Source organism: Folsomia candida, unplaced genomic scaffold (assembly GCF_002217175.1).
Source record: "Folsomia candida strain VU population unplaced genomic scaffold, ASM221717v1 Fcan01_Sc003, whole genome shotgun sequence".
In the NCBI taxonomy this organism is placed as follows: Eukaryota; Metazoa; Arthropoda; class Collembola; order Entomobryomorpha; family Isotomidae; genus Folsomia; species Folsomia candida.
Window position 1 is genome coordinate 3,315,050 of NW_019091195.1, and position 13,224 is coordinate 3,328,273.

The window sequence follows — 13,224 nt, forward strand, 5'->3', positions numbered from 1 at the left end:
TTGATGTAAATATGTATTATTCGTCTAGCATATTATGTGAAAATGCACATTATGTACGCTATGTCCAATAACAATACCAGCGAATAATTGTCAAATTTTTCCTCAAATTTAAAATTTTGTTCTTTGTTCTTGTCCAGCTTGGATGCGATCATTGATCTCTTGAACCTCGAAATCAATTAGAAGTGTCGGATAGCTTTAAATTATTCTACATATATTGTTTTGGCCCCATAATGTTTATGAGTTCAACTCAACACCACAAGATTCAACAGACAGAGTTCTAGATAATTTTACAGTCTGCAAATGTTGGCCCGAATTTTATCGCATATCACGTTGTCATCAAGAAAAAAATAAACGCGACCAACATGTATCCTATTTCAAAAAATCAATTTACGGACAAATACGCTGCTACCTACCAATAAGCAACATATACGTACGTACGTATGTATGTGTACTGTCAATAACTATAACAGACTGTTATCAGCATTTAAGGTTCTGTCGAGATATTTAGATAATATTTAAGAATGGGTTTCGACAGTCTGTCTGCAGTGTCTGTACCGAGTATAAATAATTAAACACAAAAAACAATGAGCTGGCTTCGCTCATATTTCTCACGCTATGCTAATATGATTAAAGTTATTGGTCATATTGAGTCATACGGCTTGAAACTGGTAGAGCCTTGAACAGAATTACTTATCTGGAACACGAAGACAAATAAATTAAAAAAATATATATTATGACAATACCCTATCCCAGTTACTGGCCCAGCGAAGTACGTAATATCTGTATTAGCAATTTAGCAATACTTGTGTATTTATATGGAGCAATGCACTTAAATAGCACCATTTAGTCGCATATTCGTAACCACACAAATGTACATATACATACGTACTAGTTGGCTATTTATGTATATGGCTAAAATATGATTCACACAACAATTTTAGGTCAACAAATCGAGAGCTTCGTGCATATCGTCAACTGCAAACAAAGGACTCTGCAATTTTCATATTGAGTTCGTACGGTACACCAGGAATGCATCTGTAGATTTGAATACGAAAGAATGACCAATTCCTATACCCTACTGACGAAAAAGAGTAACTGGAAACGGGATGTTTTTATTATATACTTATTATTTATTGTTGCCCACCCTCCCATTAACCCTGCGCATATGATGCATATGCCTATCATGTGATAAGACTTGATTCACTGCAGTTAAGTCCCACCACAGCAAGTAACTATAATCGTAGCAATAATAACTGAACCTGTTCTCTAGTCTCCTCTCATCTGCAGGATAAGTAGACCATCACGTTCACATCCCAACAAACGGCAAACGTGAGATTCGCAATTCTACAGACAGCAGTAACCCCTTGATGCCCAACATCCCAAGCAAACCCCGAGTCAACGGAATACGCATATTATTATTATTATACGAGATCCACCATCGCACAGTAGTGGCTAAACCACAGTCAACCCTTTTGCAAACCAGTCTCAATTCCTTCATCCTCATCATCCTCGCATCCTAGCAGTTTTGCTAAAAGAGCTTTCAGAGTGCATCACGTCTGTTGTATCGACACAAGTGTGTTTTAGCTCTTGCGGAAGTAGAAATTCGCAACCACAAACCAACAACATAACAGAACGGACACCACGAGCTAACGTAAATATTACACATTTGACATTACACATACCGAATTGATACCAGGATTTCAAGAAACGTTGGGAAACATGGGAAAAATTCAGAAAGTCTTGGAGCCCTTGGCGAGTGATCTTATAGAGTGCAAATGTTTGAAAAATCTCGTCATATTCCTCGAGGAAAGAAAAGTTCTCAAGAACTCTGACAGGAAGAACTTCATTGGGGCGAATACAGACCTGGAAATATTGGAGCGACTGATGACCGTTCTGAAGAAAAAGTAAGGTTTTAAACCCAAATATTTATTCTGCCTTTTTTCCGTTGTACATAAACTGTTCTGTAAACTTTGTTGTTACTTTTGACTCAGTTGACCTAGAAAAGAACTTTGTTGCAAATGTGCAGTTAGTTTCATGAGTTGTCTCGGCACGAGTTGTGCTTGCATACATGAACGTATATGAAATGCACTTTTAATGATGACCGAGGAAAACAAGCCTGTATTATAATAGCAGTAACAGCATTTCACGTCAAAAGGGGAAACAACTAGGTCATGTTTTGTCTCTTGTGTGGCTGGCGGCTATGTACATACATAGACTTTTCTTAATCTGATGATTTAACTCTACAAGAATTTCAACATATGCATGTAGATACGATAACAATAATATTTTTCCAAGTTTTCATGTCTCTGACAAAATTGAAAGTAGGTCTTTTATGGGAGCCAATGTGAAGGTTATGGCCAAGGTGTGTCAAAAGAGAAAAATACTTACACATGACTTTTCCTGTTCACACTTGACATTATTAACAATGCGGAATGGAATGTTGACGATCTTATCGTAAAAGCGTAATCTAATAGTATTATCGTTACACAGTTTTCCCTTCAATGTTATCAAAATAAATACATAATAAGAGTGGAAATATACTTATGACTGATTTTACGATTTCAGGGACGAATCTGCATTGAAGGTGGTGGAAGAATTCTTAATGTCTGACGGACACTATGCCCAACTTCGCGTCAAGTTTGCAGAGTCCTGGATTAACGAGAAAAACAGGAGACGAATCCGTACTAACGAAATCATTAGTTATGCCACATTAAGTAATTTTTGACGAGTAATTACGTAAAGTCGTTTATTTCGTTTACAGTGAAACGGGCAATTGGAGACTCAATGATGTTTTTGTGCAGCGTCCAACCAGCGTGAGACGATCATCTTCCTACCAGCGTGAGACGATAAAGAAAGACTACAAGTTTTTTGCAACTCATGTTTCCAGAAATCTCGACACACATTCTACCTTTCGCTCAAGAATTTTATTAATGTGTTTATTTACAATTATTATTCAGCTATATATTTAAGTTACTTTGTTCATCTGTAAGTTTAACCGAGCTATTTCAGTATACTATTTATGTATGTATCATATTTCTTAATTAAGAAGTGGATGACTATATTTATTTTCAAGAAACGATAGTTATAATATTCGACATCAGCGCAGCCTATATATTAAATTCATTTTCCTGCAATTCTGATATTATGATTTTGGTCCTCTTTGTTGAAAACTCGCATAATTATTTAACACATGAAGATTTTTATTCCAAGATGGTTGAAAATAAATTATAAACAGGAGAGAATTTCCTTTCGTATTTTATTGCCACGTTTATGTTCCGGGGTTGGTTCCAGCCGGAGAGGGGACCAAGTTGCCTTTTCACAAGGGAGGATTTTATGTTTTGCAATCTTCCTGGTTTGCCAGAATAGGGGAAGTTTTATTGCGAAAACCTCTTTGTGCTTTCCTGCATGCATGTGCGTAGTAAAAGGGCAACGCATGAAAAACGTAGGTATACATATGTCTCTGGAACAGTGCTCTGGGAACTACAAAACTTGAATACTTCTCGTTACTGTTTTATGCAAAAAAAATATAAGACAACCAATGTAAATTCTTCGAACTCTCCTGCGAAGTATATTAATAAAATCTCAAAATTATCACAATTATGGGATTGATATGATCCCCACAACTAAATTCTCTTACTCCCACGCACCTGGACAATTCTACTGACAACATGACATAAAACTGCAAATACAATGTAAATACATATCAAAATTATCATCATCATTTACAAAAGATGAGACGTATTTTTAAGTCGATCGTCTCATTCGTCTCATTCAAAAATGAACGAAGACAACCAAGCACAGGTGATGGGATCATGTTCCCCAATTGCTGGCGCGAAGCTTGAACGGCAACAAATAAAACAAACGAATCGCAGAATTTGTTCAAAAATCATACAATTTTGTTAAAGTCTGATAGTTTTCATAAATTACTACGTAATTAATAGTTCAGAGATTTAACTAACATGCAAGTTAGTGAGCGAAATCTATTGCCTTAGTTAAAAACAATTTGGACACAACATTGTTTTTAGTATACGCATATGTTTTTAGTGCACACTTAACAAGTGGCAAAAATATTAGAAATTTAACGAAATGACGGAACAATGGGTCAACGACAAGCTTCACGATATCCTGGGGATGAGCGACCGGACGGTGGCCGAGTTTTTGATTGGTTTAGCAAAAAAGAGCTCTTCTGAAGACGGTCTTATCAACGCCATGAAACAGACCGGTGTTATTAACGTGGATCCAAGTACGATAGGATTTGCGAGAGAGCTGTACCAAAAGGTGATTTGATTTGATCTATTATATATATGGCATTATAACTTAGTTTCTTATCACTATCGGTCTATATTTTAATCTTAATTTGAATATTCAGGTCCCACACGCTGCATCGAAAGTGAACCAGGCTAGAATTATTGAACAAAATGCGGTAGCACAACAACGAAAAAACTTGGCGTATCGGTTGGTTTCATCTGATGACGATGAGCCGAGGCCTTTATCTGCAGTTCAACAACAGATGGGATCGAAGGTTAACAAACGTTCCAAGCAAGAGCACATAAGGTTAGCATTCGTGTCATTTATAGTAGATTTAGAGTGTACTCATGAAATTGAAAAACTTAATAATTTGTATTAAATTGAATCTCTATAGACAAAGGAGGGGTAAGCGCTCTGATTCCGATGACGATGATGATACCGTCGTACTGCGGAGGACTCAAACTAGCAGTAAACGTGTCAAAATCGAAGAGCCGGAAGAAGAAGATGAATTTGATAAGATGGAAAGAGAACGAAACGAAGACATCAAGGGTCGAGATGAATTCGCAAAACGGTTAAAGGAGAAAGATGAGACAAAAACAAGGAGCATTGTAGCAAAGTCGGGTAATTAGTGTTTTCTACTTAAAATTTGAATTAGCTATATTAATTGTAATTGAACGCTCTGTCATACACACATATGCAGATAAAAAGGCATTGGCAGAAGCAGCATTCCGACTGAAACATGAAGCTACAAAAAGGGAAGAAATTGTTCCAGAACTTAGAACCAAGTCTAGATATAAGTACCTAGAAAAGCGAAAAGAAGACAAAATGTTGGAGCTTGAGCTCGATATTGCTGACGAAGGTCGATTGTGGCAAGAAGATGAGTAAGTACATGGATACTCGTTATTGTATTGAACATGAAGTTCCATTATTGCCCACTTACACAGATTAATTGAATTTCCGATAATATTTTTTTTAGATTGACGGAACGGGAAAAACAAGAAATAGCCTATAAAAAGAGAATTTTGAACTTGGCTAAGGAACACGAAAGCGCAAGAGACATCATCAAAGTTCAACGGTACATGATGCCAGAAGAACGAAGAGGTAAAGAAGATTTTCAGTATGAAGAGACGGACGAGCGTGAAAAGATCCCCAATTCCGAGCAGAAAAAGTGGGAGGATGAACAAATGGGATTTGCTCAATATAAGTTTGGAGCTAAAGATGCAAAGAACAAGAAGCCCAAAAAAGAGTACGATATAATTTTGGATGAGCAAATTGAATTTATCCAAGCTTTAAAGATGCCCGGAAACCAGAAAGAGAAAGTAATTTATTATTAAGAATTTACTTATTTCGTTTATGATATCTACATATGTGTTTGTTTATTTCAGGAGATGGAACTTACAGAAACAGAAAAGAAAAGAATGACAATTGAGGAAACACAAAAGAGTTTGCCAATCTACCCATTCAAGGAGTCTTTTATTGACGCAGTACGTGGACATCAGGTACACGCTACTTTTATAGTCTTTTGTAGAAAAACTAATGCTATTAATAATTTCATATAATAATTTCATAATTTCCCATGCATTTTCAGGTATTGATTATCCAGGGGGAAACTGGAAGTGGGAAGACGACTCAAATTCCTCAATACCTCAAAGATGCCGGATTTTGTGATGGTAATTAATTTATTTATTTATCCTTCAAATGGTTTGTGGTCCGACCAGGGTATTAGTGAATTATTTCTTTGTGTCTATGTATTGCAGATGGTATGAAAGTAGGCTGCACACAACCAAGACGAGTAGCTGCAATGAGCGTGGGTAGGTTAGGTTCAATTCTAACTTGGGTATTATTATGAATTACTTTGCAGACTTTAAGTTTATTTGCAGCGGCACGTGTTGCTGAAGAACTATCGACCAAATTAGGAAATGAGGTTGGATACTCAATTCGATTTGAAGACTGTACTTCTGAAAGGTAGTTTGGATTACATTTTAGTTAAATGCATTTGATTAAACATCAAATTTGACAACATGATTGACATAATTTATATTATTCTTTAAAGAACTATAATCAAATACATGACTGATGGGATGCTGCTTCGAGAATTTCTTGGTGAACCTGATTTGAAGTCCTACAGCGCCATGATTATTGATGAAGCCCATGAACGAACCCTCCACACTGATGTACTTTTTGGACTGATTAAAGATATTGCACGTTTCAGACCAGATTTAAAAGTATTAATATCTTCTGCAACTCTTGATGGTAAGCGAGTTTTATCGTATTACGGCTAATCTTGAAACTAACATTGTTATTGGGATTGCAACTTTTCCAAAGTGTTGTTCGTGGATTTAATGTATATGTTTTTTAATTACAGCTGAAAAGTTTTCCAATTTTTTTGATGATGCTCCAATTTTCCGAATTCCAGGTTTGATTTCATTACTATAACTAATTTTGGAATTGGAATTACACAATATTTATTATTCAATATGTATTTGACTATAGGAAGGCGCTACCCTGTCGATATTTACTATACTAAAGCCCCTGAAGCTGATTATATTGATGCCTGTGTTGTGACGATACTTCAGATACATGTGACGCAACCACTTGGGGACGTTTTAGTATTTCTTACTGGTCAAGAGGAAATTGAAGCTTGTCAGGTACGCATATTTTTATTATATTTTTACTTCTTAATAATATTTGTTTGATATGTAGCCTATTTATGTTTAATACTTTTATGTATTTTAATGTAGGAATTGCTGACAGAAAGATGTAGGAGATTGGGGAATCAAGTAAAAGAATTGATTATTTTGCCTATCTATGCTAATTTGCCATCCGATATGCAAGCAAAGATATTTGAACCTACTCCGCCGGGATCAAGAAAAGTCATTTTGGCAACCAATATTGCGGAAACAAGTTTAACTATTGATAATATCATTTACGTCATAGATCCAGGTTTCTGTAAAGAAAACAGTTATAATGCCCGAACCGGGATGGAATCATTAATTGTGGTTCCAATATCAAAGGTAGTAATTTAATTAATTTAATTTAATATTAATTTCAAGAGATTATTAATCCAGTGATTAATTAATAAAATATTTTACAACTTTTTTAGGCATCTGCAGATCAACGGGCCGGAAGAGCTGGTCGAGTTGCTGCTGGAAAATGTTTTAGATTGTACACCGCATGGGCTTACAAACATGAACTCGAAGATACTCAACGACCTGAAATCCAAAGGGTCAATTTGGGAAATGTAGTCTTACTTTTAAAATCACTTGGGATCAACGACCTTATCCACTTCGACTTTCTTGATCCACCTCCACATGAAACTTTGGTATTGGCGTTAGAACAGTTGTATGCATTGGGTGCACTTAACCATAAAGGAGAGTTGACTAAACTGGGGCGAAGAATGGCTGAATTTCCTGTAGATCCCATGATGGCAAAAATGATATTGGCATCAGAAAAGTAAGCCATAGCTCTAATAATCACACTGTGTAATTCGACTACATATAATCAATCTCATTGACTATATATATTTTTTTCAGATATAAATGCTCCGAAGAAATTCTTTCAATATCTGCAATGCTGAGCATCAACAATGCCATCTTCTATCGACCCAAAGATAAAATTATCCATGCGGATAAAGCGAGAAAAGACTTTTTTCTTCCTGGAGGAGATCACCTTACCCTTTTAAATATTTACAACCAGTGGCATCAAACTGGATTTTCGGACCAGTGGTGTTTTGAAAATTTTATTCAACACAGGTACAACTTTCAAATTTAGCTTTGTATGTACTAGTGATTCTTTGATATTATTTAAATAAGTAACCTAACCCTTATATAATGTTTTTCGTTTTAAAGGTCCATGAAGCGAGCCAGAGATGTTCGCGAGCAATTAGAAGGGCTGATGCAACGGGTTGAAATTGAGTTAATTTCCAATCCATCGGAAACTCAAAATATTAGAAAGGTGACATGCATTTTTTTGCTGTGTATGTGTTATAATTTACCTTTAATTATATTTACGTAATTTATAATTTTATATAATTTTATAGGCCATCACTGCAGGATACTTTTATCATACCGTGAGACTAAGCGATCATGGACAGTACAAAACTGTGAAACACAACCAAACTGTGATGATTCACCCAAATTCTAGCCTTTTTGAGCAACAACCACCTCCAAGATGGATAATTTATCACGAGCTTGTCTTTACAACAAAAGAGTTTATGAGGCAAGTTATTGAAATAGAAAATTCATGGTTGCTGGAAGTTGCGCCACATTACTACAAAGCCAAGGACCTTGAAGATTCGAAAATGAAAAAGATGCCTAAAGTGATGGGAAAGGCTAAAGATGATTTATCAAGATAGTATAATACCATAGAGTAGGTTCAAAGATTTTTATATCAAATTTCGTTATACAGATCACTGATTGATTATTAATTGATGATACGTAATAAACAGTTTTTATTTCTATTATGAAGCACCTTGTGCATCCAATTTAAAATACATGGCACGCAGTATTCATGCATCAGCTTGAAGCAAAATGCGTACAACACAAATATGAGCACATGAGCAAGGGGAAATTGTTGGGTTTTTTGTGTTATTGGGGAAATTGAATCATTGAGCTACATGAGCTCGCGTCCTTTTCGACAGTTGTTTTCAGAGTTATTTATAACGTTAAAGATTTTTAGATTCAATAGTTTTTATTTAAAGTACTTAATAATTTGATAATATTGTGGTACACACTCGTTTTCATAACTAATAAATCAACTTGTACGAACTGAACTGAATTGCATACGAATGTGTGTGTACATATGTAGCAACAATTAAGTAAATATCACATAATTAAATGGACAACGCTGAAACTTCAAGTTCAGTAGCCAGATTTGGTAACTGTGGATCTTCTTCCGATGTGAAACCTCAATCATACGGTAAATTATTATATTATTTAAAAGTCGCTGCATCTATCTTGTTATGTATATTTTAATAGAGCGTAACAACAGCGGTATCAGTTGTCTCGTAAATCCGCACACGGGTCATCTTTCACCGAAACGGGAAGACGTGGAAGAAAATAAGTCACCCCCTTTGCCGGTCATTTTGGACTCGGGGGACTCAGATTTTCCCGATGAAGTTGAGTTGAAGCCTGATCCGTTAACTTTAATGACGACGCCAAACGCCCAGGGCAGACCTCGCCGTAAACGTCCCTTTCGTGACCTGATGACGACAGCAGAAGATACCGGGGACAGTGATGCAAGTGATGACGGTATGAGAAATAATAGCAGAGATGGTGATGGTGAAGATGGAAAGGACTCTTCAGAATTCTACTCACGCCGTAGAGGAGGCAGGTTAAGGGATCCGGTGTGGAAAAGTTTTCATAATGTTGGGGGCAATAAATGGCAATGCAACGAGTGCTCCTACAGTTTAATTCGACCACAAGCCGATCGAATGCGGAAACATAGGAACAAGTGTCAAAATCTTGATGATGATGTCAGCAATGAGTACAAGTACACTCCTACTCCAGTGGTTGCCTCCAGACCACCACCATCATCAGATTCAGCTTTGCAAAATGCTAATGGAGCTGCATCCTCCGCGGCTTCTCCGGTCAGGGTCCCTAACAGTACTCATAGTCATAAAGTTATTGGTGGTACCACTAAATTCAGTACGAACAGTATCACCCGTCAACTGAGACGTATCGCAGATGCACTCGAGGAATCTAACAAACTTAAGAAATTAAAACTTGGACTTGATCCTCACATTCCGTTTGACGGGGGCCCGAATTAGATGTTGTATTATGATTTTACATATGTATACATGTTTATGTATGGTCATTTTATACTTCTACGCGTTCAAATTTATTTTTGTTGTTTCAAACAAATAAATAATTAAAGACAGCCTGACATCACACAGCGTAAAGTTAACCTTTCATGGCATCACTCACCAAGTCTTGTAAACGATGAAACACAACTCGACGCTTCGTCTTTTCCTGACTACCCACGGTCTTCACTGCAGCAGCAATTGCTTCCAGGGTCAGATTACTTTTGGTCCATAGGAAATTCTTGGAAACCTTGCTCAGCGTCTGAAATAGGTTATTAATATTTAACATATACGCATCCCAAATTGTGAAGACATTGCAGCATATTATTATCTTACATTAAATGGCAACACTGACTCTAAATCTAATTCAGGTTTCTCGGCATAAAATTCCAAAATTGTTTCCGTCCACACGTTGATTGCAGGTTCCGACTCCCCAGACTTGAAGAGATAACAACCCTTCCAGAAGGAGAGAATGGACTCTTGTTCTAATCCGAGAAGTTTACCGACTTCCGGGAACGATATATTGAAGAAGGACTCCAATTTGTCCTTGTTCATCTTGGGATCTCGAAGTAAAAGCTTCACAAGACTGTGGTAGGCTTCAGGGCTGTGAGGGTCCAATTCTATGGCTCGTTTGATATAAGTTTCGGCTTCAAAAAACTGGCGACCCTGAATTATCATAAATCAGGTCTCAAATTCAATTCATATAATAATTATACACATGTATTTGGTAAATGTAGGAACATAACATATAAACATAATTTTTACCTTGATAAGAAATAAGCCCATTTTGTGGTGAATTTTACTCGACGTAGGGTTTCCTTCTAAAGATTTCATTAATAAGGATTTTGCATAATCTCTGTCCTGTCGAGTGATGGGAAGTTCGGTAGCAAAAATTTCTGCAAATGAAAAGTTTGCACGTACAAAGGATGGGTGATCTTGGGTGATGGTCCTGAAAAATGCAACATGACAATTATATTTATTTACTGATGCATTCCCCATTACTAATTAGGTATAAATGATACGTATCTTTATGTGCATATATATGTATTACTCGGAACTAGTTTTGATAAATTCGACAATTTTTGAATGCGTGTCAAATTCCATATCAGCAAAGTTCAAGTCTGATGGTCCGTTGCAGATCAAAAAGTCACAAAGAAATTGACACTTTGCCAGTAGCAATCGTGGATCTTGACCAAGTTGTGATTTTTGAGATGCTGCTTCAAGAGCAAGCATCTCGTCCGTCAACTCTGCAAATTTTGGTTTTCTGTATTCTTCTTGTGCAAGCATAGTGTACACACGAAAATTCTTATTAACGTTATATTCCAAGAGATTCCATTCAGAATTAGTTGTGTCAATAGAGAGAATCTATACAATAATTAAAATACAGTAATTAAATGTTTTATGATTCTAATATTTAAATGCATTTACATAAGTATGCATACATACCTGTGCTAGCGTTTGACTAATTTTAGGAAAAATTGGGTTTGGAAATCCTTGTAGGAAATGCAGTTTTATGCCAAAAATAGTAGCATTCGTTTCATTTTCTTTGCACGGTGTCACTTGAACCACTCTCGCCCTTAAAGGAATCGTAGAACTGTCCGACAACTGACAAAATTCAATTAAAGCGTCCAGCACAGTCTCCATTCCATCAATGTACTCCTGTTTGGCACTTTGTAAGTCTTTGTACTTTTGTACAAAATTAGTCACCTCTTGCAAATGCGGACTTATAGCGTGGGGACTTGCATTTCGGTGCACATAAGAGGTAAAGAAGGCTATAGATCCCAAAGTGGCAAATGCTTCCAAAGGATTATGTTCCGTCACGAAGTTGCTATTTTGCCTCGTGTCCTCGGCAAGTTCCAACAAAATATCGGAATCTGAAGAATGTGAGATGTATTTTTTCACCCGTTCGATCCGTTGTTTTAAACTAATGGGAATCTCATCATCGTCATTTTCCTCGTCACTTTCCACTTGGGATGATAACAAATCTTCAAACAACGTGTCTTCAATTTCGGAAAACCATTTATGGAAACTTTCCCTGGTTTTCAGATCTTCGATTGTATTCAGGGACCCCATGTTGAAATAAATATTTCTGTGTGCAACCTCGATAATAATACGAACACTTGTGTTTTATTGTGCTGTTCTGAACTCAGCCTCACTGGCACGTATTGTGTTCTGTTGGATTATTCTCTTACCACGTCAATAAGTATTTATGATTGATTGAACAATATTTTAGTTTATTGACACTCTGAAGTTGAACACTTGGAATTTTATCATTATCTCTCTCACAGGATTTCACCACTGTTGTGTAGTATAAATTATACTGTATAATAATAATTCTTAATGAGACTATTTCAGCGACCCTTGTCATCAATCCTATGCGCCCTGCTCGCAGCACATTATTGGCGAGTAAGTAAATAGATTAGCATGGGATGAAGTCATGTGGATATGTGCAAATTCGGCTTTAATGGAATGACTAACGAAAACTGAGTGATTAAATCATCGACAGAGTATTTTATCCCAAATGATTTTATAATAATAATGATTACATCTGTCTGATGTTGACGTTGAGTTCTCACTTTGCCTCGCCTCACCTCAAATATTTATCTTATCTATTTTTATTATAATCATCCTTTGACACTGACATTCGACTCTGTCAAACGTAGTATTTACATAAACCCACGCACCTTGCCGTCTTATGACAATTTATTTAATTATAAACAAAATTAGATGTGACTCAAAGTAATGATGAAACAAAATCCGAGGTCAAAAGTTATATTTTTTAAATCAATACAGTTGAATGTACAATTTTTGGAAGGTGCTTAATACAATATTTCTACCTCTTACGATTTCACCTTCACAAGACGAATGGAATGTCCCTAATGCATATATGTTTCGTGCGTGTTTAATTGCTGCATTTGGTGGGTTACGTAAAACTCTACACAAAATGAATACGTACAAACCCGTAAAAGGTGAGGAGGAGATGCATAATAGGATCTCTACCAGTGTGAGTTTCATTTCATGGAAGGAGATCGATGCGATGGTCTGCTTAATGATTACAAAGTTAAATAAACCGTGACGAACAGGAACAACAAACCGTATGTACATATCTTACAATAAACACCCAAGAAAGCTCATCAACGACCAAAAATGCAGTCATGGAACATTATAATGCAAGC

General features: G+C 36.4%; 3 protein-coding genes across 3 annotated transcripts; 2 read left to right on the forward strand and 1 right to left on the reverse strand.

Moving 5' to 3' along the window:
* Positions 1-1,439: 1,439 nt before the first annotated feature.
* Positions 1,440-3,242, forward strand: LOC110846570. The gene is made up of 3 exons (XM_022093367.2): positions 1,440-1,904; positions 2,566-2,681; positions 2,762-3,242. The coding sequence occupies exons 1-3, from the start codon at positions 1,720-1,722 to the stop codon at positions 2,815-2,817; spliced, it is 357 nt and encodes a 118-aa protein (XP_021949059.1). The 5' UTR covers positions 1,440-1,719; the 3' UTR covers positions 2,818-3,242.
* A 592-nt stretch (positions 3,243-3,834) lies between these two features.
* On the forward strand, positions 3,835-8,714 carry LOC110845476 (pre-mRNA-splicing factor ATP-dependent RNA helicase DHX16). The gene is made up of 17 exons (XM_022091908.2): positions 3,835-4,278; positions 4,370-4,554; positions 4,643-4,869; positions 4,949-5,129; positions 5,225-5,567; positions 5,634-5,747; positions 5,837-5,918; positions 6,006-6,059; positions 6,129-6,213; positions 6,302-6,501; positions 6,614-6,664; positions 6,742-6,896; positions 6,990-7,262; positions 7,352-7,701; positions 7,782-8,000; positions 8,097-8,202; positions 8,288-8,714. Exons 1-17 carry the CDS (start codon positions 4,087-4,089, stop codon positions 8,600-8,602), a joined length of 3,132 nt encoding a protein of 1,043 aa, XP_021947600.1. The 5' UTR covers positions 3,835-4,086; the 3' UTR covers positions 8,603-8,714.
* A 1,348-nt stretch (positions 8,715-10,062) lies between these two features.
* LOC110845477 lies at positions 10,063-12,970 on the reverse strand. Its single transcript, XM_022091909.2, has 5 exons — positions 11,495-12,970; positions 11,100-11,413; positions 10,814-10,997; positions 10,385-10,714; positions 10,063-10,310 (listed from the first exon to the last, which is right to left on the reverse strand). The coding sequence occupies exons 1-5, from the start codon at positions 12,119-12,121 to the stop codon at positions 10,149-10,151; spliced, it is 1,617 nt and encodes a 538-aa protein (XP_021947601.1). The 5' UTR covers positions 12,122-12,970; the 3' UTR covers positions 10,063-10,148.
* Between the last annotated feature and the right edge of the window lie 254 nt (positions 12,971-13,224).